This window comes from Drosophila busckii, chromosome 2R, assembly GCF_011750605.1.
Source record: "Drosophila busckii strain San Diego stock center, stock number 13000-0081.31 chromosome 2R, ASM1175060v1, whole genome shotgun sequence".
Lineage (NCBI taxonomy): Eukaryota > Metazoa > Arthropoda > Insecta > Diptera > Drosophilidae > Drosophila > Drosophila busckii.
The window spans coordinates 5,095,864-5,120,814 of record NC_046605.1 but is presented as its reverse complement, the minus strand read 5'-3'; the positions used below and the strand labels follow the sequence as shown (position 1 = coordinate 5,120,814).

At 36.5% G+C, this 24,951-nt stretch overlaps 3 protein-coding genes across 3 annotated transcripts; all 3 read right to left on the bottom strand.

The window, feature by feature from the left end:
- Positions 1-744: 744 nt before the first annotated feature.
- On the bottom strand, positions 745-11,059 carry LOC108594756 (photoreceptor-specific nuclear receptor). The gene is made up of 9 exons (XM_033293192.1): positions 11,014-11,059; positions 9,079-9,436; positions 5,497-5,600; positions 3,337-3,451; positions 3,222-3,277; positions 2,824-3,153; positions 1,207-1,574; positions 982-1,146; positions 745-927 (listed from the first exon to the last, which is right to left on the bottom strand). Exons 1-9 carry the CDS (start codon positions 11,057-11,059, stop codon positions 745-747), a joined length of 1,725 nt encoding a protein of 574 aa, XP_033149083.1.
- A 4,866-nt stretch (positions 11,060-15,925) lies between these two features.
- On the bottom strand, positions 15,926-18,195 carry LOC108594990 (ADP-ribosylation factor 6). Its single transcript, XM_017980123.2, has 5 exons — positions 18,070-18,195; positions 17,167-17,280; positions 16,946-17,101; positions 16,735-16,881; positions 15,926-16,665 (listed from the first exon to the last, which is right to left on the bottom strand). Exons 2-5 carry the CDS (start codon positions 17,246-17,248, stop codon positions 16,523-16,525), a joined length of 528 nt encoding a protein of 175 aa, XP_017835612.1. The 5' UTR covers positions 17,249-17,280; positions 18,070-18,195; the 3' UTR covers positions 15,926-16,522.
- A 3,138-nt stretch (positions 18,196-21,333) lies between these two features.
- On the bottom strand, positions 21,334-23,157 carry LOC108594755. The gene has a single exon (XM_017979893.1). The coding sequence runs from the start codon at positions 23,155-23,157 to the stop codon at positions 21,334-21,336; it is 1,824 nt and encodes a 607-aa protein (XP_017835382.1).
- Positions 23,158-24,951: the final 1,794 nt, after the last annotated feature.

Here is a 24,951-nt window from a genome sequence, read left to right as displayed (position 1 = left end):
TTAAAATTACCCCCCAGCACAGCTTTTGTCAATTCGAGTTGCTGTTAAGCAGCCGTAATGTTAAAAATTTAGCACTGTTAGAAAATCTTTACTAGCGCTATCTACTTAACTGAAGCGCTAACTGGTGGCCTTGCTGCGAACCGGTCATGTGTAGATGGCGCCACCAAACGGAGTACTCGATAGTTCAGCATAGATTGTAATAGCCGTTTTTTAAACCAACTAAACATTTAGACAACAACCACTTACGAAGTTCTCACAGATTTCACATTTGTAGACATTTCTATGAATGATAGTCCAAACTTAATATCAAACAGTAAATTAGATGCTGTGCTTTATACGATTTCGATTGAGAGAATTAACTGCTGAAGGTGATCCAGTAATTTGATTAACAGGCATTGATCAAAAAGAAAAATATGTAGAGGCCTCTAATTTCTAAAGCAATATGGCAAGTTCTCTAAGACGCGAAGTTTAGCTTGCGTAGCTTTTATTCGAATAACTAAGAGTTAGCTTCAATTGAAAAACGATATACAAAGAAATAATTAGACAGCTGCGGCTTCTTAATCAATGCCCCGCTTAAAATACGCACCAGACTTTATCTGAGGATTGTCAGTTCGCAGCACTGGCAAAGCTTAAATACATTTCTTACCGAACAGTAAAAATTGCCACAAATTTAACATTCAAGGACACAAAACGTATATTATATATATTCATTTAAATTACATAAAAACTTAAGACACAAATTAACTAATTCTTATACATGTCGCAAAGCACCTTCTCCATGGGCGTATTGCCAATGGTGCGCTGAAAGAAGATCGATTCAATCTTATGGGAGTTTATCATGCGCAGCAGCGGCAACATCAACAGCAATCGCCCAAATCTGGCAATTTGTGCGGTGAATTGTGTTTTTGTATGTTGGGATAGCATTACCTGCAAATGATGAGAAAAGTTAATAAAGTAAAGAGTTAAATTGTTGTCACTTACATGAGCCTGATCCTGCAGATTCTCGATTTGCGCTGGATCCTTAAGCCCGCGCGTTTCGGGTCGAAAGAGCACAATGGCCTTGAGGCAAGCAAACTCGGCGGGATCCACCAGCACCGCTTTGTACTTGCAAAAGATTTCGTGGAGTGTGCGCACATCCGTCGCCAGCTGTGGAAGCAACTTTAGTTGATTATAGAGTGGGAACAATTGCAGCACTCAGAGACTTACCTCCTCTTTGGTAACACAATTATCGCCATTGGCATTATTCTCCAAGTTGTTGCAGTGCTCAGCAACAGAGAACAGAGCACAGCCCGTAGGATCCAGTGGTATGCACCATTGTATGGCATTGAGTAGAAATAATTCCGACCAGGACTCCTCCAGCAGTATGACCTGATCACGAAACGAAAGACGCGCAAAGCTGGGCAAGTTCTTAGCCCATTTGACAGCCATGAAGAGCAGACGTGCGCTTGTCTCATAGACAGTTTCGTGTTGATGCGCATAGAGATTGGGCGACATGAACTGCGGCATAATGAAGCTGGAATCGGATCTGCTGCCAGTATGTGGCTCCTCATCGTTGGTCACATCAATGGAGTCGTCTGGAAGAAAGGCAGAATAAACAATTATAAATATATGACATAAGTAAAAATAAAAATGTAAATTTAAATACAAATACAAATAAAAATATTTCTTTTGGGCAACTAAAAATGTAAATTTAAATTTATTAGCTTACAAATATTTATTTTTTCTTGCTCATAGCTGCTTAAATATTTGGAGCATAAATTTAAAGAAAAAGTAAAGCCTAGAAATTTTTTATATTTTATAGAATTGCTGCAGCTTTTTCAAACTAAATTAGGTTAAAAATCAAGTAAAAACATTTTGTTAAAGAATTCAAATACAATAGTCAATGAAAGAGTTGTGAAAAGTTTGGCACATAGCTTCAATGCTATGACCAACAATTGTGCACAAATCGGGTTATTTTTATCCTGAAACCAGTCTACCTTCCACACTGAGTTTCTACCCGCAGTCATATAAGAAAACCCACCCACAAGTTCCTCCTTCAGCTAGGCCGTGACGCTCTCGCTTAGTCGCAGCGATCAAGCGAATACCAGCGCTGCTCTCCCTATAAATAGAACCTTAGATTTGTGTGTGGGAGACAAGCGATTCCATCTCATGCTGTGAGGACTGTTGCCTATTAAAAGAGCATTGAACGTTGACAAGGACAATAGCAGTAAGAAATTCCTATATATAAAGTTACAATCAATATATTTTTAGCCATAAATAGCAATTGTCTTAGATTTGCTTCAAGTGCTCCAAATGTGTACAATACAAATCGTTTGCAGATGAAATCAATAAAATTAGCTTTGTGTATCGCTGATAAAAAGGATATATGCATAACTTGGGTATTTGTCTGCCGATTTGTATAAACGTTTTATTATATTGCTGTTGAAAAGCAAAGCTTATGTTTATTATATAAAACTAATTTTAGTTTTATATGATTTTTTTTTAATTTTTTAAATCTGCTATTTTGATAAATAATTTATGGAATTTTTCAAATAAAACAAATTTGAGAACGTAGTGAAAAGAAATTAGTAGAGCTTAATATATTGGGATATAGTTTGTCTCAAAGCGATAACGAAATTTTCAATTAATGTTAAAGCATTTTATAAAAAAAATTCTAACTAATGAGAAAAAATATTTTGAATTTTATTTTCGTGTTTGGTAGAACAAAATCACTAGGAATAAAAATAAATAAAGCGCAGAGGCAGAAAAAATGAAATATTTGTCAGCTAATGTATTAAAATAAAATTTGTTTTATTATTTGGGTTAAAATTAAATTAAAATTACCATCATTGTCATTCTCTGGCGTGGGACTGGAAGAGCTAATGGAAGAAACGCTGCCGCCGGCATTATTTTTGTCATTGGCAGCATCTGGCGCTGGCGAACTAGGATCTATGGAGTGATTGCTGCTCGAGTTGGTGGAGTGCGAGATGTTGCCGCTGCTGGAAAGCTCCATGGCCACACCATAGCCGGACTTATCCTTGGGCGAGTGATGCAAACCCGCGGCACTGAACATGGGAAAGCTGCTGGCGTGGTTCATGTGATTCTGAGCGAGCTGCATGGATGAGCTGAGATGATTGTGATGCAGCAGACGTCCCGTTGGCAGACTGCCCAGCGCTGCAAAGAGAAACAAGCAATGAGTGTTGACTTGCAACTAATAAGGAAGAAGTGCGTGTGGTACTTACAGGGCGGTGGCAACAGTCCGGAGCCGTAGCAGGGCGGTGAGAGTAGCACGGGCGGTCTGCAAAAATTTGAAGTTAGTGTGTGCTTCGAGTCTATGCAAATGACAGTTGGACTTACCCAAAAACACCAACGGCTACGGCCGCTTCGCGCAACGCTCGACCGTGTTCCATCTCCCGCAGCGTCTCCGGCCGTATAGTGGCCGTGTTGCGTGGTTGTCGCTCATTTTGCACCGCTGTAATTGGAAAACAAATGCAACAGCGACATAAGTAAATCGGCAAACTCAACCACACACCGCTCAAAAAATCAAAGCAACGCCTCGCCCCGCATCTCCCACGCCCCACTCAGTTCGTTGCTGCATAATGAGGAAATGTCAGTGTGACAAAATTTTCAGCAGGTAACGCGTGCTTTTCTCTACGATTCCCAACACTCTCATCATGCTAAATTGGTTTTGTGGTCACGTGCCATGCTCACGCCTACAAATTGTTTTCCCATTTGTTTATGCAACTTTACCACACACACACAATGATGCGGCCTGCCTGCTCTCAATGGCATTAAGAGCGGTTCACCCCACCACCACCCAACGCTAACTGTTGCCATTTTGCATTCTGCGTGGCATAATTTATAGTTAAATTCGAGTCTACATAAAGCCCAGAGGCATGTCGAGCGCTATTGATGCAAAACTTGTTAATAAAGCCGTGCAGATTATAAATACGTGACGCTAGCAATTTATATAGTGAAAGGCTGAGCGACGCAGATTGAATACAGTCTATAGCATATAAAAGATAAATCGTTGATTTAGATAAGAATTGTTTACATAAGTTGTTAAAAGGTCAGATAAATTTATAAGCAGCGATTATATAGATTTAAGCGTTTTTCTGTTTGATTGCAGTTCAATTAATATAGATGAATATATAAAAATTATAAAGACAATTTAAGGGGTTCTAATATTTCAATGGTTTAGTTTCAATAAAAATAAATAAACATTCGAAATTGACTTGATTTTTGTTTTATTGCTCACAATTAATGCGCAGAGCTTGAGTTTTATTAAATTAAATTAATTATCAATGCAGCAAAATGTAAAAATTAAAAATATGCTCATTACTGTGCAATTTTAATAACAAAATAGGCTAAAATCACTTGCAATGTGCTCAGCTTAATTAATTTAATAATTGGTATTCCCATAGCACTTTGAGTTATGTTGGTATCTTCATATTTTTAATCACTATTTTATAGCTTAGAAACTTTGGAAATCATTGCTCTGTTTTATGTGCTTAATTAATTATAGAAATTGTTTATTTAATTTTTATAAACAGCAAACAGAGCAGCTGAACTAGATGAGCACAATCAGAGATATTTTTTTTATATATTTACAAAATATAATATAATAGCTTAGCTAGCTGCTAAGGCCATCGACTCAATCAGAGATATAGTTAGTTCGTTAGTTCAGCTGTGAAAATAAATAATAATAAGAAAAAAATTTATTTATTTATTTTAATTGTAGCCTAGAATTAAATTCTATGGTACAAGAGCAACATAGGCCTTCAGGCTGAATAAGAAAGATATAAAAAATAATAATAATAAGAATAAAACAGTATTTTTACTCAACTTTCATTGCAACTAAAATGTTTCATAATTTTGTTTCAGTCTAAGCAGCTGACTTAATCAAATTGTGATTTTATTTCGACTTATGGCTCAAACCACAAACTTAATGAAATCAAATCAGCCCAAAGCTCATGCCAAATATCGCTCAGACAAGCAACACGCCTGTCTAAGTTGTTTATCGTTTGTAATACATTTAAGTAAATAATCAAACAATGTAGACGAAGCTCCAGCTGTTCATTCAACTGCAGTTGGAGCTGCTTAACAAACTGTCAAAGGCAAGGACCAAGGGCAAGCAGCAGCAGCAACAGCAGCAGGTAACGAATCAATTGAGTGAACAATATGTAAATAAAGTGCAGCACAGCTAAGCAATGAAAGCAGCGCAAAGGGTGTGGTGGGGTGGGGGGGTTGAAGCACCCTTGAAAGCTTTTTCAAACAAATATTGTAGCTGTCGCTGCTCATTCGTTGCGCTAGCGTGAGAAAGGGGTTAGCAGGGGGTAATGACTGGAACTGGAGACTGAGGCTAGAGATATTTACATTAGACGGCGCGACACGTGTCCCCAGAATTTTGAGGTATATGTTAAAGACCAATTAAACGCACTTCACTTCATTAGAGCGAGTGCTGGGCTGGGATTATAATAAATAAATAATTATGTTGTGTGAGCGGGAATCACCTACCATCTTTATTCATACCCATTTGAAGGCACTTCTTGAGCCTGCAGGCCTGGCATTGATTCCGATGCGCTTTGTCCACCACGCAGCGTCCAGTGCCCGCTTGACAGCTGCAATGAAAAGAAGCGAAACGATTAATTCAAGTTGCTAGATAATTAAGTTAGAAGCGCCCTAACAAGATTTGCTCTGTCAAAAATTGCAACATTTGTCAAATTTCCAAGCGTCAGGCACTTCAGAGTTCATCAACAGCAAAAAGTATCTCAGCTAAGTCGTCCTTTGTTCTCTCTCTCGAGTCTCTCAACTCTGCATTTGTGGCATTTTAATCAAATCACGCAGTGTGTCTGTTTGAGTGCCCACACACAACCCTCCGACCATTTGTCAGTGCGAACTAAATCACTCGCCACTTTAGTCCTAATGCCTAGTCATCGTCCTTGCCATCTCTTTCGCTCGCCGGCTCTAAGCCTGCGCCAAAATTCAAAGCACAAAATGGCAAAGGTTCGCCTTGGGGCGTCGCCGCCTTGCCACATATATGAGCCGAGGCTGCGCCATTTTTATTTTGTGTGTGGCGCCACTGCTGAAGTTTGACTAACTAACAAAGCACTTAGCTAAATGTATCTACAGTCTCGCTCTCCTTATGCGAAAGGATATGCAAATTTTTGTGTATTTTCAAAAACAAATCACGTAGCTGTGCATGCCTCGACTTTTGGGTCTGGTGCCGTTGCTTTGAATATTATAAACATTTCCTTTTTTTATGCGCAGCAATAACATAAAAATAATTTGATTATCAATTTCACACTTTGCTTTGCATCAATGGAATATTGAAATCGAATTGCTGAGCTGCCAGTAAATTCAGTTAAAGCACATTATGGTATATAAAATATTTAATGCAATTATTAATAATAAATATAGCACACATGTATTATGAACTTAATTAATTTCATTGTTATACTGCGTGTGTTTTCAATTAAAATATTTATAAATAATATTAGTGCAAATAACGTATTAATATTTAATCTTTGAAAATCATTTTTTCTGATTACGGCAAAAAATGTAAAATATTTAATGCAATTATTAAAAATAATTATTAAATAGAGCACATATGTATTTATAAATGAAATTCATTAATTTTATCGTTAATATATTAAAAAATAATATTAATGAAAATATCGTATTAATAATTAATCTTTGATAATCATTCTGATTTAAATTAAAATAATAAAAAATAATATTAGTGAAACTATCGTATTAATATTTAATCTTTCATAATAATTTTTTTGATTTTTTCGGTCAGTAAATTTTGTTAAAGAATATTATGAAACACAAAATATAAAATATTTAATGCAATTATTAAAAATATATACTAAATATATTAAATTCAAATTAAAATAATAAAGAATAAATTAGTGCAAATATCGTATTAATGATTTATCTTTGATGAACATTCTGTCTTATTTCTATTTCGTATAGCTCACAACTAATGATTAAACTTATAAATTTACACAAAATTAATAATTAAAGAAATATATAGAAATTTAGATCTTAAGCATTGCTTTGTTCTTATAATTGATTATGCTATTAGCACTATTTATTTATTGAAGTTTAATAAATATTAAACTGTTGCCTACTAAATTCCAAGAATTTCGTCGCTGCCATTTGCCCAAAAAGTTCTGATTGCAAGCAATTGATTATAATTGAAATCGTCTTAATGCTGTTATCAGAATACAAACTATATATACTATATATATAAAGCCTGGCATTGACTTCAACAAGCGCTGACAATCGAAAAACACGTCACGTAGCAAAGCAACAAAATAAACTTATACACTAGCTGCTGATGCTGCTGCCATTTTGTTGTTGTTGTTGTTGTCAAACCCTCGTCCTCAAGGACTCGCTGACTCTCTGCCGCTGACTCAAACTTTTGCTCTATTTGTGCCCCGCACTTTTATATATAGTATAAGTATTTTTTTTTCTGCTGCTTTTATTTAGACAGCATTTTGGCTTAGCCTTGTGTCTGTTTTGGCTGCGCGTGGGCAGCGGGTTGAGGGGTGAGAGGAGGGTGCGCTGCGGTCACATTTGGCCAAGTGTTTTGCGCTTAAGCCCTCCATATCAATCTCATGGGACTGCAAAGGATATAGAGATTTCGACATTTGTGATTTACCGTGCAAAGTTGAGCCAAAGGCACAAAGCCAAATATATATACAGCATGCACACATATACAATTACCAAAACATAATTTTATGAAATGATATTTTGTCGCCGCAGTTATATTTTGGGATAGACGGGCATTGATTTAATGATAATTGAAATACCAAATGAAATTAGTCTCATAAAATAAACGACTATGGGGCCAAGATAATAAAATTAGGCTAAAGTAATAGTGTTCATAAATAACACTGTTTACTATAAACACTGTAGAGTGTGGAGAGTTTCATATAAAGTTTGAATACACTGGGCAAAAATGTTTCAGTTTCAATCCAATTATCCAGTTTTAATTTATGCTAAATAACTATGAAATGCAATAAATTATAAATTATAAAATATTAAAATATTTTTTTATTATTTTAAAATCCAAAAGCTACAATAGTGTTAATATTTTTGATTTTTTAATTGAATTCAACATATTTTTATTGAAATGCAATATACTTTGTATTCAAAAAATATCAAAATAGAATTTTGTAAATTATTTTAAAATGCAAAAGCTTGAATAATATTAATATTTTTAATTTTTTTACAGCTTGACTTCAGAAAAAAAACTAAAACAGCTCTAAAATTGGTAAGTCGGAAAAAATTACATTCAAAAATTATTTTTTATTACAGTCAGTATTATTTTTTATAAATTATAATTAAAATATTTTATTACACTCAGATTATTTTATGATTTTAACATATTCAGTCAGATTACTTTATAAAAAATATATCTGACATAATATAGACTGTATCTGACTAAAATGTCTAATATATTTTTTATCTCACTGTAATTCGGTTCAACATTTTAACTCTCATTAGAGAAAAAATGCCATAACTTATATAAAATAATTTGAATTAAACTTTAAAGCTTTTTGTGATTTTGTGTTATGCTGAAGTGTGTAATATTTGGTCTCAGTGTGGTGACTGCATATAAATATGAAGCAATCTACGGACTACGAAATTTGTATTTCGTTCTTATTTTGCTGCCAATTTCAAAAAGTAAAAAACAAACATAAAATAAAATACGCACTTTAAATTCAATTACATTTGCTGCTGCTGCTGCTGCTGGCGCTGCTGCTAGATTGATATGTAAGGAGCAGGAGCAGGAGCGAAAGGCAGCAAATTGAGGCTGCAGCTGATGCTGCTGCTCGTGGCTGCTTGACGGGGATTTTGGGTTTAGAGCGGAAAGCCCGGCGAGGCTCGCTGAAGTCAACGATGGCAAATGTGCGCATTCAAAAGTTGACGCTCCAAATCCCAACGATTTGAATAATTGTAATAAATTTTGGAAACATTACGTAAGCCGCCAGACAGCGAGCAAGGCACAGCCCAAGCCCAGACCACCCCCAGTAAATGCCAAAAGGGGCGGACTCAAAGCTGTTGCAATTTGTTTGGGCAACTTACCGATAGATGAGCTTGCGCCGCACGCTGCGCTTGAAGAAACCGGAGCAGCCGTTGCAGGCGAGGATGCCGTAGTGCTTGCCGGAGCTGGTGTCGCCACAGACGACACAGATGAGTCCCAGATTCTGATTCTTCAGGCGCGGCAAGTTGGACTGATCGCCAGGCTGATGATTGTGATTGGAGTTGGCAACAGCTGCCGCAGCGGCGGCGGCAGCAGCAGCAGCTGCGCTATGATTCCAGCTGAGCAGGCGACTTGGTGTGGTCAGCGTGACTGCAGCGGATGCTGGCGGCAGCGACGACGGCGGCGCTGCACTCGCTGGCGGCGGCGGCGTGTAGCAATGACGCGCCGGACTGTGCAACTCTGCGTATGAAAAAAAGGAAAGAACAGTTGCAATAAAAAATCACTTAAGTAGTTCATTTAAATTAAATTGCAATTTGTCAGCCAAGTGGGTGGACGCGCCTGTAATCCGCAAATATATTTACACATACAATTAGGGTGCCCATTAAGCCGCAAGGATACGCATCGAGTCAGTCGTGCTCTGAGCAACACTCGGGGGAACAATTGTTTAGCCATCACACCCTAATTTGATTGTAGTTTCGTCTGCACTTAACCCTCAGCTCAGCAGCAGCAGCAACATTTGGCTACACACTTGCCACTTGGCCGTGCGCTCAACCCAACAGCTATTCATGCAGTCTGGCCTCAAGATCTGACTTTCAGCTGGTGCTGGCGCTGGCTGCTGTGGTCTAATGCCAAACGGATTAGCGTCATATGCTTGCATTTTATACGTTGTTAATTTTATGAGCTCGTTGAAATTCACTTTGCCAACAACAAAAAGTGTTGAAGGATTTGCTCCAGTCCAGCTCCTGTTTGTGCTTGACGCGTGTTTTAATTCAATTTAGTGCTTATCATAAATTGAATTTGCAAACTCTCTCGTGCATTGCTAACAATTGACTTTCTTTGAACTTTGTGCCTTGCATATTTCTTTAATATAAAATTATGTAAATATATTTAATTGAATTAGTAAAGGGACAGCTCCTTCAAAAAATGTTCATTAGAGCAAACATTTTTTGAATGCGTTCATATATATTTAATTAAATTAATTAATGTGTGTTTACACAAGCGATTTCTTGGCATTTTAATACATTTTTTTTAGCTAGCTTTTAATACATTTTTTTAAATATATAATGTGATTTAATTCAGCATTAAAATATAATAAATATTGAGGGTTAGCTGCTTGAAAAAAAGTTCTCATTAGACTGCGCAGGCTACAAAACTTTTTTTTAATGCGCTCATATATATTTAATTAAATTAATTAATGTGAGTTTACACATACATTTTAATTAAATAATTCAGCTAGCTTTTAGCACATTTTTTATTATATATAATGTAATTTAATTTAAACTTTTTTGGGCTTAGTTGCTTGACAAAAAAGACAACAACATATTTTAAATGCAAGCATAAATATTTTTAATTAAAATTTAATGTGTGTTTACACAAGCGGTTGCTTGGTATTTTAATTAATTTTTTTAGCTAGCTCTTAGCACATTTTTTTTATTTAATGTGATTTAATTGAGCATTCAAATATAATAAACATGTTGGGCAGGCAACAAAACTTTTTTTAATGTAAGCATAAATGTTTTTAATTCATTTAATTAATGCGTGTCTACACACAATTTCTTAGTCTTTCAATACATTTTCTTAAACATTTTTAAATAGTAGTAGACTGCTGTTTAATTTAGCATTAAAATATAATAAACATTTGTGGGCTTAGTTGCTTGAAAGAAAAGGCAAGCATTATTATGCTAAATTCTATTAATTAATGCATATTGACACTGACAATTTTTTAAATTTTTTTATACTATTAGGCATTAAAATTTAATAATTACTTAAGCGCTTTCTTGCGCATTTTTATGGCTTTTGCTCACTTTTTATTTTACCTTGTGATGCTGGACGATTGTCCGTTATGCTTTCATCCTTATTCATATTTTGCACTTTTTATTTTTTCAACAATTTATAGCTAATTGTTTGCATATAATTTCACTTTAAGCACTAGAACTTGCAACTTTGTTTGTTTTTTTTTTGCTAATTTTTTAGCTGCAACATATTTGTTTAACAATTAAAACACAGCACCAAATGATTGCTTAAGCGACGGCAGCAGGACACAAGCCTGACTTGAACTGAGAACGGACGTAAATGTAGCGACGGGCAGCGACAATTTTGCTGTAGTGCCGTTGATGATGTTAACGTCTCGATGTACGATTTCAGATTTATCATAAAACCATGACACACAGGCTAAACAACACGGATGAGGATGTGTGCGTGTGTCCAGTGCACGACTGTGTGTGGCAACTGGCAGCCAACCAGGCCAGTCAGCCAACCCCGAAATAGGAATAAAAAATATATATAACTGCAGAATATAATCCGCGCTCGGTGAGTGGGCAGAGCGCGGGCTCGAGGTCGCTCAGTCGGTCGGTCGGTCGGTCCATATGGCAGCAGAACAAAAAGCACACAGCAAGCCAAGGGCAAGCGGGGAGGGGGGAGAGTGCCACCCACTAAGAGCAGCAAGAGCAGAGAGCAACGAGCGCAGCAGCAACAACAACAACAGCGCAGGATAACCGCACCCGCAAACACATCCACAAAATGTTAGAGTAACAGAGCAATACACCCACCCAGCTACACATATATACGACTGTGTATGTGTGTGTGTGTGAGACTTTTAGTGGCAAACTCTGGTGGCGCATTTGCTTGTTGGCTTGCTTTGATTCGTTCCTTCTTGATGCTGCGGCAGCACGACAGAAAGTACTGCTGCTCCGACTGCTGCCGCTGCCGCTGCTGCTGTTTGAGTGTAACGGTAAGCCCAAGCCGCAATCTCAATCTCCCAATAAACACCCAACCAGCCAGACCAGCCAGACCTGAGCAGTACGCAATGCTTTGCTCGCTCTCGCTCTTGCGCTCACACACAGACAGCGGCCGCCATCATGACTGTGTAGCAGCGCCATGAATATTGGCGCTCTCTCCCCTACCCTCTCCTCTCTTCTCTTCTCTTTGCTCATCTGTGATTGTGACGCAGCTGCGCGCGGGGCGCCTCTCGCTCACATAATCGTCTTGGGTTTTGACATTTTGTTTTTGTTTTGTAATACCTTTCGTGATGTTAGTGCTTTTGAATTTGCTGCTCCTTCTTCTGCTGCTGCTGCTTCTTCTTCTCTGTCTGTTTGTTTTTTGTCGACGACGACGTCATTCTTCAGCCTCAGTCCTCCACGCTGCCTTCTCAGTTAACTGTAATTGAATTGCACGCAAGTTTGTTGCTGCGGCTTGTAGCCCAAGAAGACGTATTCGGTGGCATTGGTGGATTTGGGTGGAGTACGACTATTATGTAGTACACCCCTTGACCTTAAGTATTACAGATTTATGGGCGTAATGCTAATGCGCTTGCACAACTTTGAGACAATGATGTCAGATTTTCGCAGATGATGCAATTTATGGAATTCCATTTTGTATAGGAGCAACATTTAGTCGAATGAACTAGAGCTAAAAGTTGTAGTTTGCTTCTAAAAATTGATTTGAAGTACATGGAATAGTTATGAGTAGGGTTTGGAATTAATTGATAGTAATTTATTTAAGAGTATAGCAATGAATTTAGTCGATTGAACTAGGATCTTCCTTAACCGCAAGAAAGTTGTAATATTTTTAAACGATTTATTTTGGAGTATATGTAATAGTTATGAGTTGAGCTTGAGTTTTGCTTAGATTGAATTTAAAGTAATTAATTTCAGTGTACAGCAATTAATTTTAGTATGAGCTGAGTTTGAGTTCATAGCACAAATCTGTAGAAACTAAATACATATGAATAATAGAAAATAAATACATAAAATAATTGCAAAGGCTTGATTAAGATGTCTATATAGTAGATTTGTTTTCTGCTGAATAAGTTCAATTAATCAAAATGATTGAATTATCAAATATTAATGATTACAAAACTGAACTTGATATAAATCAGTTGTTTAGTGGATGAAACAAAAATGAACAACTGAACTTATGCATTAAAACGAAAGAGGACCTTAACTTAGATATAGCCTATATACAATAAAGTGATATTATCTATTCAACTCATGCATTAAATCGAAAGAGGGTCTAACTTACAATTAGATATACCCTATATACAATAAAGTGATGATATTATTATATTTATTATTAAAAAAAAAACTTTATATAAATATAAACAAGTGCTTAAAGTTCACTTTAATATATACATATATATTTTATTGTATTTTCATACGATACTTAGAGATTATTAAATGATATCCGAAATTTAAACTTAGCTTGTGCTATACCATTAAAATATATTATAATTGGTTGGTTGATCTAAAATGGTCAACATAAGTTTTGGAAGCTTTGAAAACATAAAATAAGGAACACTGTAATGTATATATGTATAAAGTACATACACAATTCGAAAAATATTTGCATATTCAATATGAAATAATCAATAGTTAGCCTGGCTAAGACTTTAAAGCCCTGACTACTTTACTACAATCTATGCTGAGTCTATTAAATTGCCTTATGTTAATTAAATGTGGTATACAAAGCAACTTTTTCTATGTAAGTTAATTCTATTTAAAGTTGCTTTCAAAATTGTTAATAGAGTCAAAGGCGTGGGGGGACTGGCATACAATGTTTAAATGCTGCTCCAAATATTCAAATGCAGAGACCAAATCCAATAATCGATAAAAGTTCATGCTGCCTGCCGTGCCTGGCTCCATGCTCTGCTCCCATGGTCCTTGTGTATCCTTTTTGCTTTTTTGCAGTGGCGCTTTTGTTGTTGAGGCTTTTGCTGCGCTTAATACGCCAACATTAACTTTGTAACAAATGAGATGTCGGAGCACAACAATCACCTACCAGCTCCTACTCACTCTCTCACTCTCACGCTCTAGCTCTATCTCTCTCTGCTGCTGCTGCTGCTGCTGGAGTCTGGGATGGGATGGGAGGCTGCTCTGACGCCGGCAGAAGTTTATGCCCAGGACAAAAGTGAAACAAACGCAAAAGTCAAAGCGCTTTGCAGGCCACGCCTCTCTGCTGTGGGAGGAGCAAACGCGCATTATCCTGCGCTATCCTTGCGCAAGCGAGACAGCTGCCAAGCGCTCAGTGTGCGAGCGAGACAAACATAGTCGAGAGGGTTGGTTCTTGACATTTGAACGGGCGACATCTCTTCTCTGCCAGCAGCTCACACACACACACATAAACATTCTCTCTGCGTGTGTGTGTGAATAAGTGCTGATTTTATTTTCATTTTCAGTTTTTTGTTGCTGTTTTATCAAGTGCAGTGCACTTTATTTAATCAATCAAAATTCGTCGGCTCTGCTTCCATTTGCGACAGTTCGAGCTTCCAATTTTCATTTTTACATCTCTAATGGGTGTAAAGTGTAAATTCCACAAAAAGAAAATAATTGAACTGTTACTATCTAATTGCTGTTTAAATAAAACAAATTGGGAATGCAGTTGAAAGTTTTTGAATTAAAAGCAGTGCAATTTCAACAATTGGGACAGTAAGCAAACTACTATAAATAAAATAGTTTGCTAAATAATTTATAAAACAACCTGCTACATGTTTAAATTTAAAATATTAAAGTAACTTTTTTAAATATTTACAGAGTTGTAATAATTTAAGAAGTGACTTGACCGTTAATTTTCAAACAGAACTTGAAGACTAAGAAAAATATTTAAAGTACAAACAGTCTTAGAAATTTAAATATTTTTCTGCAAATTTATATTAAATTTTAAATACTAATAATTCATTAATATTGTCTTTAGTTAAATCAATCAAATTTCTGCATTAACATTTTCAAAATTAAAGAGTTTTTAAGTTACAAATATTTGAAATAAAAGTTCCAATACTTAGCCACAGCATTAATACTTAGCCTTAGCTGAAAACATATTTAAGATATAGTAGAATACTCAGCAATAGTGCAATGACCTAAATAGGAAGAAAGAGCGCGAAATAAAAATATGTACAAAGCTCGTTGAAGAAAAAAAATCTAGAAAATTTAAAATTATATGGCGCACATCGGTTATAACTAATAGACCTGCTGCATTAAGGCTCGATTTATATTGCTGCATTTTATAAATAAAAATTTTCCAAAAAATTTATTAGATTAGGAATTCAAATATGTTTCTCATTGAACTAATAATTTTTCTTGCTTGCTTAGTACAATTTTGAATATTGTTTACCTTTCGAGATGATGAGCAAACAAAAGCGCTATGTAGTATAATTTGAATCAATAAAGCGTATCATGCCCAAAACAGAATTTTTACACAAATATGCACAAGTCAATGACACGTGTCGGTTTCCAGGTAAAATGCTTGTGTATCTGTTCAAATGCTGAGAACGAGTTTACGAAACCGAAAACAATTTTAAATGCATCGTTTAGCAATTAATAATCACATTGTTAAGTTTGCCAGGCACAGCGAGCGATTTGTGTTTGCATTAAATTGTGGGCATGGAATTGGCATATTTACATTTCCAGCATTCATAAACAATAGCCAAAGATGTTTAGGAATCAGTATCAGAGAAATTGCAACGAGGGTTGCAAATCGGCAGCAGCTTGACCTGAAAGAGAATTAAGTTGCTGGGATCTCTACCCCAGCACCGCTGCAAATTAAAGAGTCTTGGTCCTGTTGGACACGCACAATTGAGGAAGGCACAATTACTATTTGTTATATTTTGTTTGTTGTTGTTGTTTCATGTTTTTTTGGAGACTAATCTATAGTTTTTAGTTTTTCATTGTTTTGTATTTTCGTTTCTAGTTTTTTGTTTTTTTCAATTCATCGGAGTGTATTTTGTTGCTGTTGAATATTTATTTACAATTGATTTATTTTTTATTTTATTTACGACTCTCTCTCTCTCTTTCTGTTTTCAAGTCAAATAACAGTTGCAATAAACAAGCATTCAACTTAATTGCTTACGTGGCTCATTATCATAATTTACAAGAAGAACTTACTTAACAACTAATTTTGCTCTTGTTATACTGATTTTTCTTTTTTATTTTATGTATTTTCTCTGTTTTGTTTTGTTTTGTTGTTGTTGTTAATGTTTCGTGACTGTGCTTTTATCATTACGTTGAGTTTTGAATCATTTATTATGTGTACATTCACTAGTGAGAATATTAAATGATTATTTATGCGTTTTAGATACAATATGTATATCAATTCGCATTCGTATATACGTATATATCGCCTTTCTATATATTTTCTATATAATATATGCTTTTCAACTCTGTTAATTTCTGTTCTGTGTGTTTGTTTTGTTTTTGTTGTTTTGGGATTTTCTTCACAATGCGTCTGGCGTTTTCTTGTGTTTGTGTGTTTTAAATAAAAAATATAATAATTTTGTTTCGCTGCGAATAATAATACATGCCATACATATATAGAAATTACGTTGAATTATGATTCTCATAATTTATGGTTCGACGTTAGCCACGTTAGGCCTTCGTACAGGCCGTCGCCGCTTGTGGCACATGATGGTTGGACATACCAATTGCGATCTCTTATTCTAGTTAAGCCTAGTTTTTCCTGGATTTCATGGGGTTTCATTGCTGCAAGCAAACAAACAAACAATCAGTTAATACAGCTTAAGTGTGAACTTATGTTATAGGCGGCCATACCATCAGCTAAATCTTGCTTATTAGCAAATATCAGTATAATGGCGTCACGCATCTCTCTATCATTAATTATCCTATGCAGTTCAGTGCGCGCCTCATCTATTCTATCTCGATCCGCACAATCAACAACGAATATGAGTCCTTGTGTACCTGCAAAACGACGTCAGTAATTGTTTAGCTTAGTTTGTTTATAATTAAATTAACGCCTTCTTACCTGTGTAGTAGTGCCGCCAAAGCGGTCGAATTTTGTCCTGTCCACCGACATCCCAGACATTGAACTTTACATTCTTATAGGTGACTGTTTCCACATTAAAGCCAACCGTTGGTATCGTTGTCACTGATTGCCCCAGTTTCAGTTTATAGAGAATCGCTGTAAGCGCAACAATTGTTAACAGTTAAGCAGTGGCCTATCGCATTAAGTGTACTCCAACTTACTTGTTTTGCCAGCAGCGTCCAAGCCGAGCATAAGAATTCGCATCTCTTTGTTGCCAAAAATTTTTGATAATAGCTTGCCCATGATGATGTGTCATCCATGAAACGCTGGCCAAACTGTAAATAAAAATCAGCGCGCATTTAAGTAAATGAACTTGCAACCACAGAGTTTTCGGCGGCTCGCTTCACACAAGTGGCTAAGTGGCAAATTCAATGATAATAATGTCATTGTAATAAAACTGCCTCGTCGTCGGGAGTTATCATATCAATTATGTGATATAAGCACGCCGCAGCCGCTGCCGCTACAAGGCGCGCTCACACACACACACACACATGCACACGCATGTGTATCAAAATTTACACACATATAGATTGAAAGCATTATGCGTCAACGGAAGTGAAAAGCATTATTTTGCATAATAATTCAACTTACATTGTTGTATGTGAGCACAACTACAAGTGAGACTACAAAAGTTAACTTCTGAGAGAATTTATCGCTTTCCCACATATACACAAACAAATTCTACTCTCGAGCGCACACACACACACACGCACGCATACAGTGACACAAGTACAATTGGGCACGCATACAGCACATAAACAGCAGCACATAAGCCAGCGATCATAAATTAAACAAAAGTTATCTCGACGTCTCCCCAATTGTATAATCTTTGCGCAGCTCGTTGCTGGCGTTTAAGAGCCGGCGCTAGCGCCCAGTTATCCAATCTACAGATCCTTGAAGCCGTCCTTTTTGTATTGCCAGCAGCATTTATTTGCTCACCGAACACGTCACATACACGCCCGTGTCATACACATATACACGCACACAAACTCACACACCCAAAAATTCTAGACAAACGTCGACGATTTGATTATTCAAGCACACACTAAGTGAATTTTGTTTACCATTAAGCGCTGCTAACACGACGTCGCGTTGATTATGTGCATATAATGCATTTGCGATATCAAAAACTATTAAAAAATAAACTATAACAACAACAAATTTTGCACTAATATTCTCATATTTTGTGTTGGGATTAGTGATGTGTTAAAAACCCATCGATACATCGGTATTTGCATGCGCAAGCTGCTCGATAACTGTGTTGTTGGCGATGTATAGCTCACGCGTGTATCGTTTGCTCTTATTGTGTTACAATTGGAAAGCGTTGCGAATGCAAATGGAAAAGCTATCGAGCAGTCGCTAGAATAGTTGCGTGCGATAGTAAGCAGAATTATGCTGGATGACACTCGTGCGTTCGTGCTAAGCTATTTGTCATTTGTGATGACGTTATCAACACTAAGCGGTGAAACAGCTTAGCCGTGTTGGAAAAGCAGCCGTTAAATTTGAAATATTAACTAGTGCATTTGTAGCGTCAACTTAAAAAGTAAAATGTGCAGCTTGCCAAAAAAGATTGTAAATGCAATTGAACTTTGTTTAAGTTGAGGATATGAAAATTGACTTACTTGACACCTTTGTTAACGCTTTGATTGATATATCGCATGTTTATTTGTTGTTAAAACGCAAACCACTTTGGTTTCCTATACAAAAAAAATTGCCTTTCTTTCAACAATTACATTTTTATACAAAAGTATATAAAAGCTTGACACGCGACGACACTTTTGCTCCATTGTTGCAAATTGAAAATTTATTTTAATAAACAGACTTTCATTTGTTAATAATAAAAAAAAACCACAGAGAGCAGGCACAGGCCAGAAGATTTATTAAATGTTTGAACCCTTTTTGCTTTTGTGATTAATTTCGCTAATTAAGTGCGGTATTTTGGTTGCGAATTGTTGGCGCTTTTGCTTTTGTTATTTAGCCTATGGTAGTTTGTTGGTATGTGTGCCATAATTAATACGTTACGTATACGCAAGCGTGTCGCTGCGGGAGATGCCGCTGGTGCGCAGCGAAGAAAAATAAGCGAGCTCAAAAGTGATACTCAACGCGAGTAATTGGAATTTTGGGGTGCCAGCGTCGTTGTGGGAATGGGAAGCGTTGACGTTAGTTGGCTTATTTTTGCTGATCTGCGTTAACGCGCTTTAATGGCTTACAGCGACAAAAACTAGGAAGGAAATAAATTGCTGTGTTAGTTACACGCGGCTTGCTGCCAAATTGTTGTTGTTGTTGTTGTTATTGTATTGCAATTTTGGGTAACAACAAAAAGTAGCAGATGCGACCTTAAAAAATAAAAGCGGCTTATAAAAAATGTAATAGCGCCGACATTGGCAGCAAATTATGGCAAAAGCCAAAAATTAACACCTTCAAATTTTCGAAAATATATGCGCACGCAGCAAATAAATAAAAATATGCAGCTAAAAAAGTTATGCATTTACTTATATTGGAATTTGTTTAGAGTGCCGCGAGCTAAGGTCGCATTAGTGGGGTTTTTATGAGGCGTAACATAACACAAAATTCAATCTTTAATTACAACATAAAACCTGCCTAAACGATGCACAAATGTATCTTGTCTGATTGGTAATTAAAATGTGCCAGCCGCTGTCTCTGTATGTGTGTGTGTATGTGTGTATCTATTGACTTATAGAGCGAGGTCTCATCACAAACAGAAAACAGAAAACGTAAAACCAAACCAAACAGTTTATGCATTGTTCAAGAGCTGACCATAATGACATAAGCCGCAAAACCTATTTAATCCACAATGACCCTGAGTGGTCTACTTCGGTTTGCTAAGCTCACAGAGCTTAGGGAAGATGAGCTCGCTTTGTTGTTATTGCAAAGTGTTACAAATGAGTCTAAAGCCAAACTTCATCATCATCTCAAGTCTGAGCTTTGGCAGCATCCATCAAATCCATAATAATAGAATAACGTACAGCGATTACAATTGAATAATTGCTGCTGCTATAGAAAGATTTCGTTACGGCTTTCATAGCTGTTGTGCAATTTACGCTGCAATTCCCATAACCAATTTCTAGCATTAAAACTGTTGCTTAAGCTTTTAATTTAATAAAAAAGAGACAACAAAACTATGACTATGACCCATACGTCACCATAATAAAGATAACAAAGCGTTGGCACTGTAGACTCATCCAACACCCACTGAACAATAAGCTGCACTGATTTGCAGCTCATTATAAAACTGAGGAAAAAAGGTTATTCAATCAACAAAAGCCAAAGCTGATAACATACGGCGCCAAAAATGCCGCTGCTGCCAAATTATGCTTTAAATAAATTATGACTATTTTTGGTTTTTAACTGTTTGCATAATCAATTATACGCAGAGAGACACCCGCATTGTGTTTTTTGTATTTTGTATTGTGGCATGCAATGTTGGTAGCCAAGCTGCTTCAAGCATTGGAATGTCAAGATAGACACGCAGATAAGGCAACTCTTGAGTGTCGTTTAAGATCCCAACGGCATCGTTTTAAATAAAAATCAATAACTTGGCTACATATATAGAGATATAGCCCTGTGCGGATGTTGGCAATATTTGTCGTTTATAAACTGATTTGCATGAAAATAGCAAAATACACAGCAAGAAATCGAGTAATATGAACGATGGGTTCAGTTTTCAATGCAAATGCACAATTCGTATGCAACTTTGAACAAAACTGTTGTATTTTATATAAAAAACAACATTTTTAACCTAAATTTAATAAGCTTTTAATGAAAATAGATGCAACATTTTGTGTTTAGACGGCGTCTAACTTTTTGATTATTTTTGAATTCAAAGTAAGCAAACTTATAAATATTTAATAAATCAAATTTTAACATGAATAAAATGCGCTGCCTATACAAATAAATTTAAAATGTAATAAGTTTTGTTTTGTTAATAATACCCAAAATTAATTAAATTAAATTAGGTCAATAATGAACTACATAATTTTTAATTAATTTTGGTTATAGCTAAGCTAAATAACATGAATTAAATTAGTTGCTTATAAAAATAAGCTAAGCAATTAATTGAATTTAAATTTTGACACTCTTGTGCGGCAAATTCTAAATATTTGTTAACTTTCAAACTAAGAGAAATAGAGGCTCTTTACAGTTTATTAATTATTTGAAATTAAAAGTAAGCCAAATTATGCATATTTTATATTTTTTATATTGATTATTCAATTTTTGTTTGACTTTTCGCCTTTTGCTTTTTAATTGAATTATTATTTCTGTACTTTGTAGTTCAGTTTTCAAAATTTAAAATAAGTTATTGATAATCACTGCATATTTCGCTCAGTGTAGCTACTCAGCGCTAATATCCGCCAGCATTTAACACTGCGTAGGCGTCTCTTGCGCAATCTGGCCCAGCAGCATTCAAGGCCAAAGCAAAAGCAGGCCAGCAAATTGGCAGCTACATAAAAGTTAAAAATGGTGGTTAGATCACGCAAGTAAACCGAATCCTCATGCTCAGGCGCAGTGCTAAAGTCCTCGAGCGGCGTTAGCCCAAGTCTAACCATATCGAAGAAGTTTCTGTCCAGCCAATGCTCGAGCAAGCCAAACTGCTGAATGCGCAGGATGTGCTCATCGAAGAGCTGCCGATAGGGCAGATGACGACGCAGTGGAACGCTGAGGAGCACAAAGCTGTTCAGGCAAATGTCGCTGTAGTAGAAAATGGGCTGCGTGAAGAGCTTCTGCTGCTCCTCGTAGGTGTCCCAGCGCACCTCGGCAACAAGATATGAATACGTTTTGTCGAAAGTGTCGCGCTTGTGCACAAACTCATCCCAATCGTACATGACGCGCACATGGGATTGAGCATCAGTGATATGCAGATTGTAGCTGCGCAGCAAATTGTTGGCTTCCTTATGATAAACAGCGACTTGCTGCTGCGCAATGCGTATGTCGGAAAAGTTGCGCAGCTTGGGCTCGAGTGGCGGTTCAGTAAAGTAGGACTGCAAATATGCGGAGTACATGGTGGTGGTCATTAGACCAGCAAAGCAAAGCAGCAGACAAACTGCTTTAAGCTCTTTGCTGCTGTTAGCAGGCAACGGAAATCCTTGAGCCAGCAGTCCACGCAGGCAGCGATCATTGAGCAGCACATTGCAGCAGCTAAGCTGACGCCAGCTCAGCTGCTGCGCATAGACAAGCAGCAGCGACAGCAAACACATCAACAGCAGCAATATGCACAACACTAGCGGTTCGACTATAAGCGCGAAAATTTCTTTATAAGGCAGCGCAGCAGGCAGCGGCATCATTAAGCAGTAAGATGTGGATATATAAGGATAACTTAGATAATCAAAGTTGGTTTTGGCTAGCGAAGAGCCCAGCGTAGTGCCCACATCAATGCGATTCAGCTGCGCCAGCGTTTCTATATCACCATAATATATAATCTTGCCTATGTCGTAGCGCTCGCTTAGCTTTAGTGTTGCATTATAACGTTGCACGAATGTGTTGATCAAGTCTGCAACATAGCCAATCATTTTATATGCGCCATGCTCTATATAAAGCATGGAGCGTGGCGCCAGCTGATCAGGCTCGCTTATTATAGCCAAGCCCTGCATATTTGCAAACTGCTGCACATAGCTTGGGTCAGCTGCTGCTACATTAAGTTGCACATGCCGCTGCTGCTCAAATCTGCGACAACCAAAGTAATTTCCTGTTGTTGCAAAGTCTGCGCCCAACAACGCTGCATTATGCTGTTCACGCTTAAAGTAGCTGCCACACACTTGATCCGCTGTTTGTTGCGCGCCCATGTAAACCAAACGTCGCGCTGTTTGCAGCTTTAGCGCTGTATGTGCATTCAGTTCTTGCTCCTGGCCCAGCTCACAGCTTAGCAGCAGCGCATTGCTGTTGAAATTCCAATCCTTGCTGCTGCTGCCATTGCTCAGCAGCACTGTTGGCGCTTGCAGCTGCTGCAGCAGCGCATCAAACTCACAGCTCAAATCGCCATAGACCACAATTGTTTCGAAGTGCTGCTCCAGCTTTATCTTTGCTGCTAGCTGCAGCAGCTTTGCGTTATACACTGACTGCGGCAATTGTATGCAGCGCACTTGCAACAACTGCAGGCAGCTTAGAATTATGCACAAGTGGCGCCCCGTAGACATCACGCAACTCTAATGGCTGCATGGCTGTTTAGCCTGCTGCTTTTATTAGTAATGGGGCATGCACTTTGCATGTCTCGCATTTTGTTAGCCATGTTAACAAGCGCACAATTACGCATGTTTGCCGCTGCTTGTTGCATGCCACACAATGCTTTGAGCCAATTAAGCTGCAATTATGACGCACTGCGCGAAAGTCCAACTTTATATTAAAGTTGTTCATATTGTTTAATCAACATAAATTAATCAAATTCCGCTTTTTGTGCATAAAGTTATAAAAATTATAAAAATATAATTTTTAATAAATATAACGCATTTTTTAAGCAACAATTTTAGCTTTGAATTCAAATATTTTATGAAATTATTCAAATGTAAGCAAAGCTGCGCTTTTGTATTAGAAATTAAATATTTAAAAAAAAGTATGCACATAAAAATAATTATGTACATATTAATATATATTTATTTATACAAAAAAATATGAACATACAAATTTATATTTTTTTGTTATTTTGTTATTTCATTTACAAACTAACTATAAAAAGCAATAAGGAAATGATTTGGAATTAACTAGAAATTAACATTGGCAATATTGAAGGGATCAGCACTCGCTGTTGCGGCCTAAAGTTCAATTCAACATTATGAATATATAAGATAATACAAATTGTGATAGTTTAGTATGGAAAATTTATTATTTATGCAAAACAACTATAAAAATATTATAAAAAAAAACTACAAGAAAAACCATTGTAGTATTAGATTTAAAAACGTATTTAAAAAAAATATAAAATATATAAAATATTTTAAAGAATTATAAATTTAATGTATTATACATTGGCTTAGACTAAAATGCGTAATACATTAATTTTTAAAAATTATTTTTGACAGTGTATAGCACGTACTTTTTTTTAAATATATTTTTATAAAAGCTGTTATACATTCTACGGTCAACAACTAAGCTAAGCATTAATATAGTCAATGAAAATCAGAGTTGTAGGCAGACAATTTATAATATTAATATTTTAGCTGAGCAACTAAAATAACAACAAATGAGAGCACTGGCCTGCAGCTATAAGTTTTCTATATTATATAGAAATCAATTAACTCAAAATCTGTTGTGTCTTTCTCTGAAGTGCGTGCCAATTGAATTTTTGTTTATTTTCTGTGCTTTGTTGATTGTGTTATTTGTATTTGTTGCTTACCAAGTGCGACTCTCACATTGGCATGTTTTATATTTAACAACTTCCGGTGTAGGAATGTGTAGCGTGTCGCTTGGCAAAAGTCATTTGGAGCAGCGACAGGCAACAACAACAACAGAAACAACAACAATACTGTATTCAAAGATGAAACTTTTGGTCGAGAGCGAGAAATTTTCCGGCAATTTAAGCTAGTGCATTCGATTGAAATGGCTTGGCTTGGCTTTGGTGAAGCGTGTAGAAATCAAACATTTCATTTTGTTGCTCTTAATTGCAGTGCAAGTGGTTTTCAATTATTCAAATGAGTCTCTTCCAGTTTGCCAGAGAGACACACACACACACTCGAAAGTTAAACAAAAAATTGTTTCGCCTACAAGCGGCTGCGGTTCGGCTATGGCTATGGCTATGTCTAGTTGATTATTGCTTTGGCTCCTGCTCCGGTTGCTGACAAAACTGGTCTAGACTTGCGTTAATAGCAAAACGAGGTAACAGCAGCAGCAACAATAAACAACAACAACAACAATAAACAACTGCTGGCGACACTGAAACTGAAAATTTCTTCTGCTTCATCATTGACTCGAGTTTGGCTTTGGCTTTGGCCTGACTT

Coding starts and splice junctions, on each gene's coding strand:
- LOC108594756 (XM_033293192.1), bottom strand. CDS start 11,059: ATGAATAAGGATGAAAGCATAACGGACAATCGTCCAGCATCACAAG. Junction 3,278..3,336: donor GTAGCCGTTGGTGTTTTTGG/GTAAGTCCAACT, acceptor AAATTTTTGCAG/ACCGCCCGTGCTACTCTCAC. Junction 3,154..3,221: donor CGGACTGTTGCCACCGCCCT/GTAAGTACCACA, acceptor TTCTCTTTGCAG/CGCTGGGCAGTCTGCCAACG.
- LOC108594990 (XM_017980123.2), bottom strand. CDS start 17,248: ATGGGCAAGCTATTATCAAAAATTTTTGGCAACAAAGAGATGCGAATT. Junction 17,102..17,166: donor GGACGCTGCTGGCAAAACAA/GTAAGTTGGAGT, acceptor TTGCGCTTACAG/CGATTCTCTATAAACTGAAA. Junction 16,882..16,945: donor TTGGCGGCACTACTACACAG/GTAAGAAGGCGT, acceptor GTCGTTTTGCAG/GTACACAAGGACTCATATTC.
- LOC108594755 (XM_017979893.1), bottom strand. CDS start 23,157: ATGTCTACGGGGCGCCACTTGTGCATAATTCTAAGCTGCCTGCAGTTG.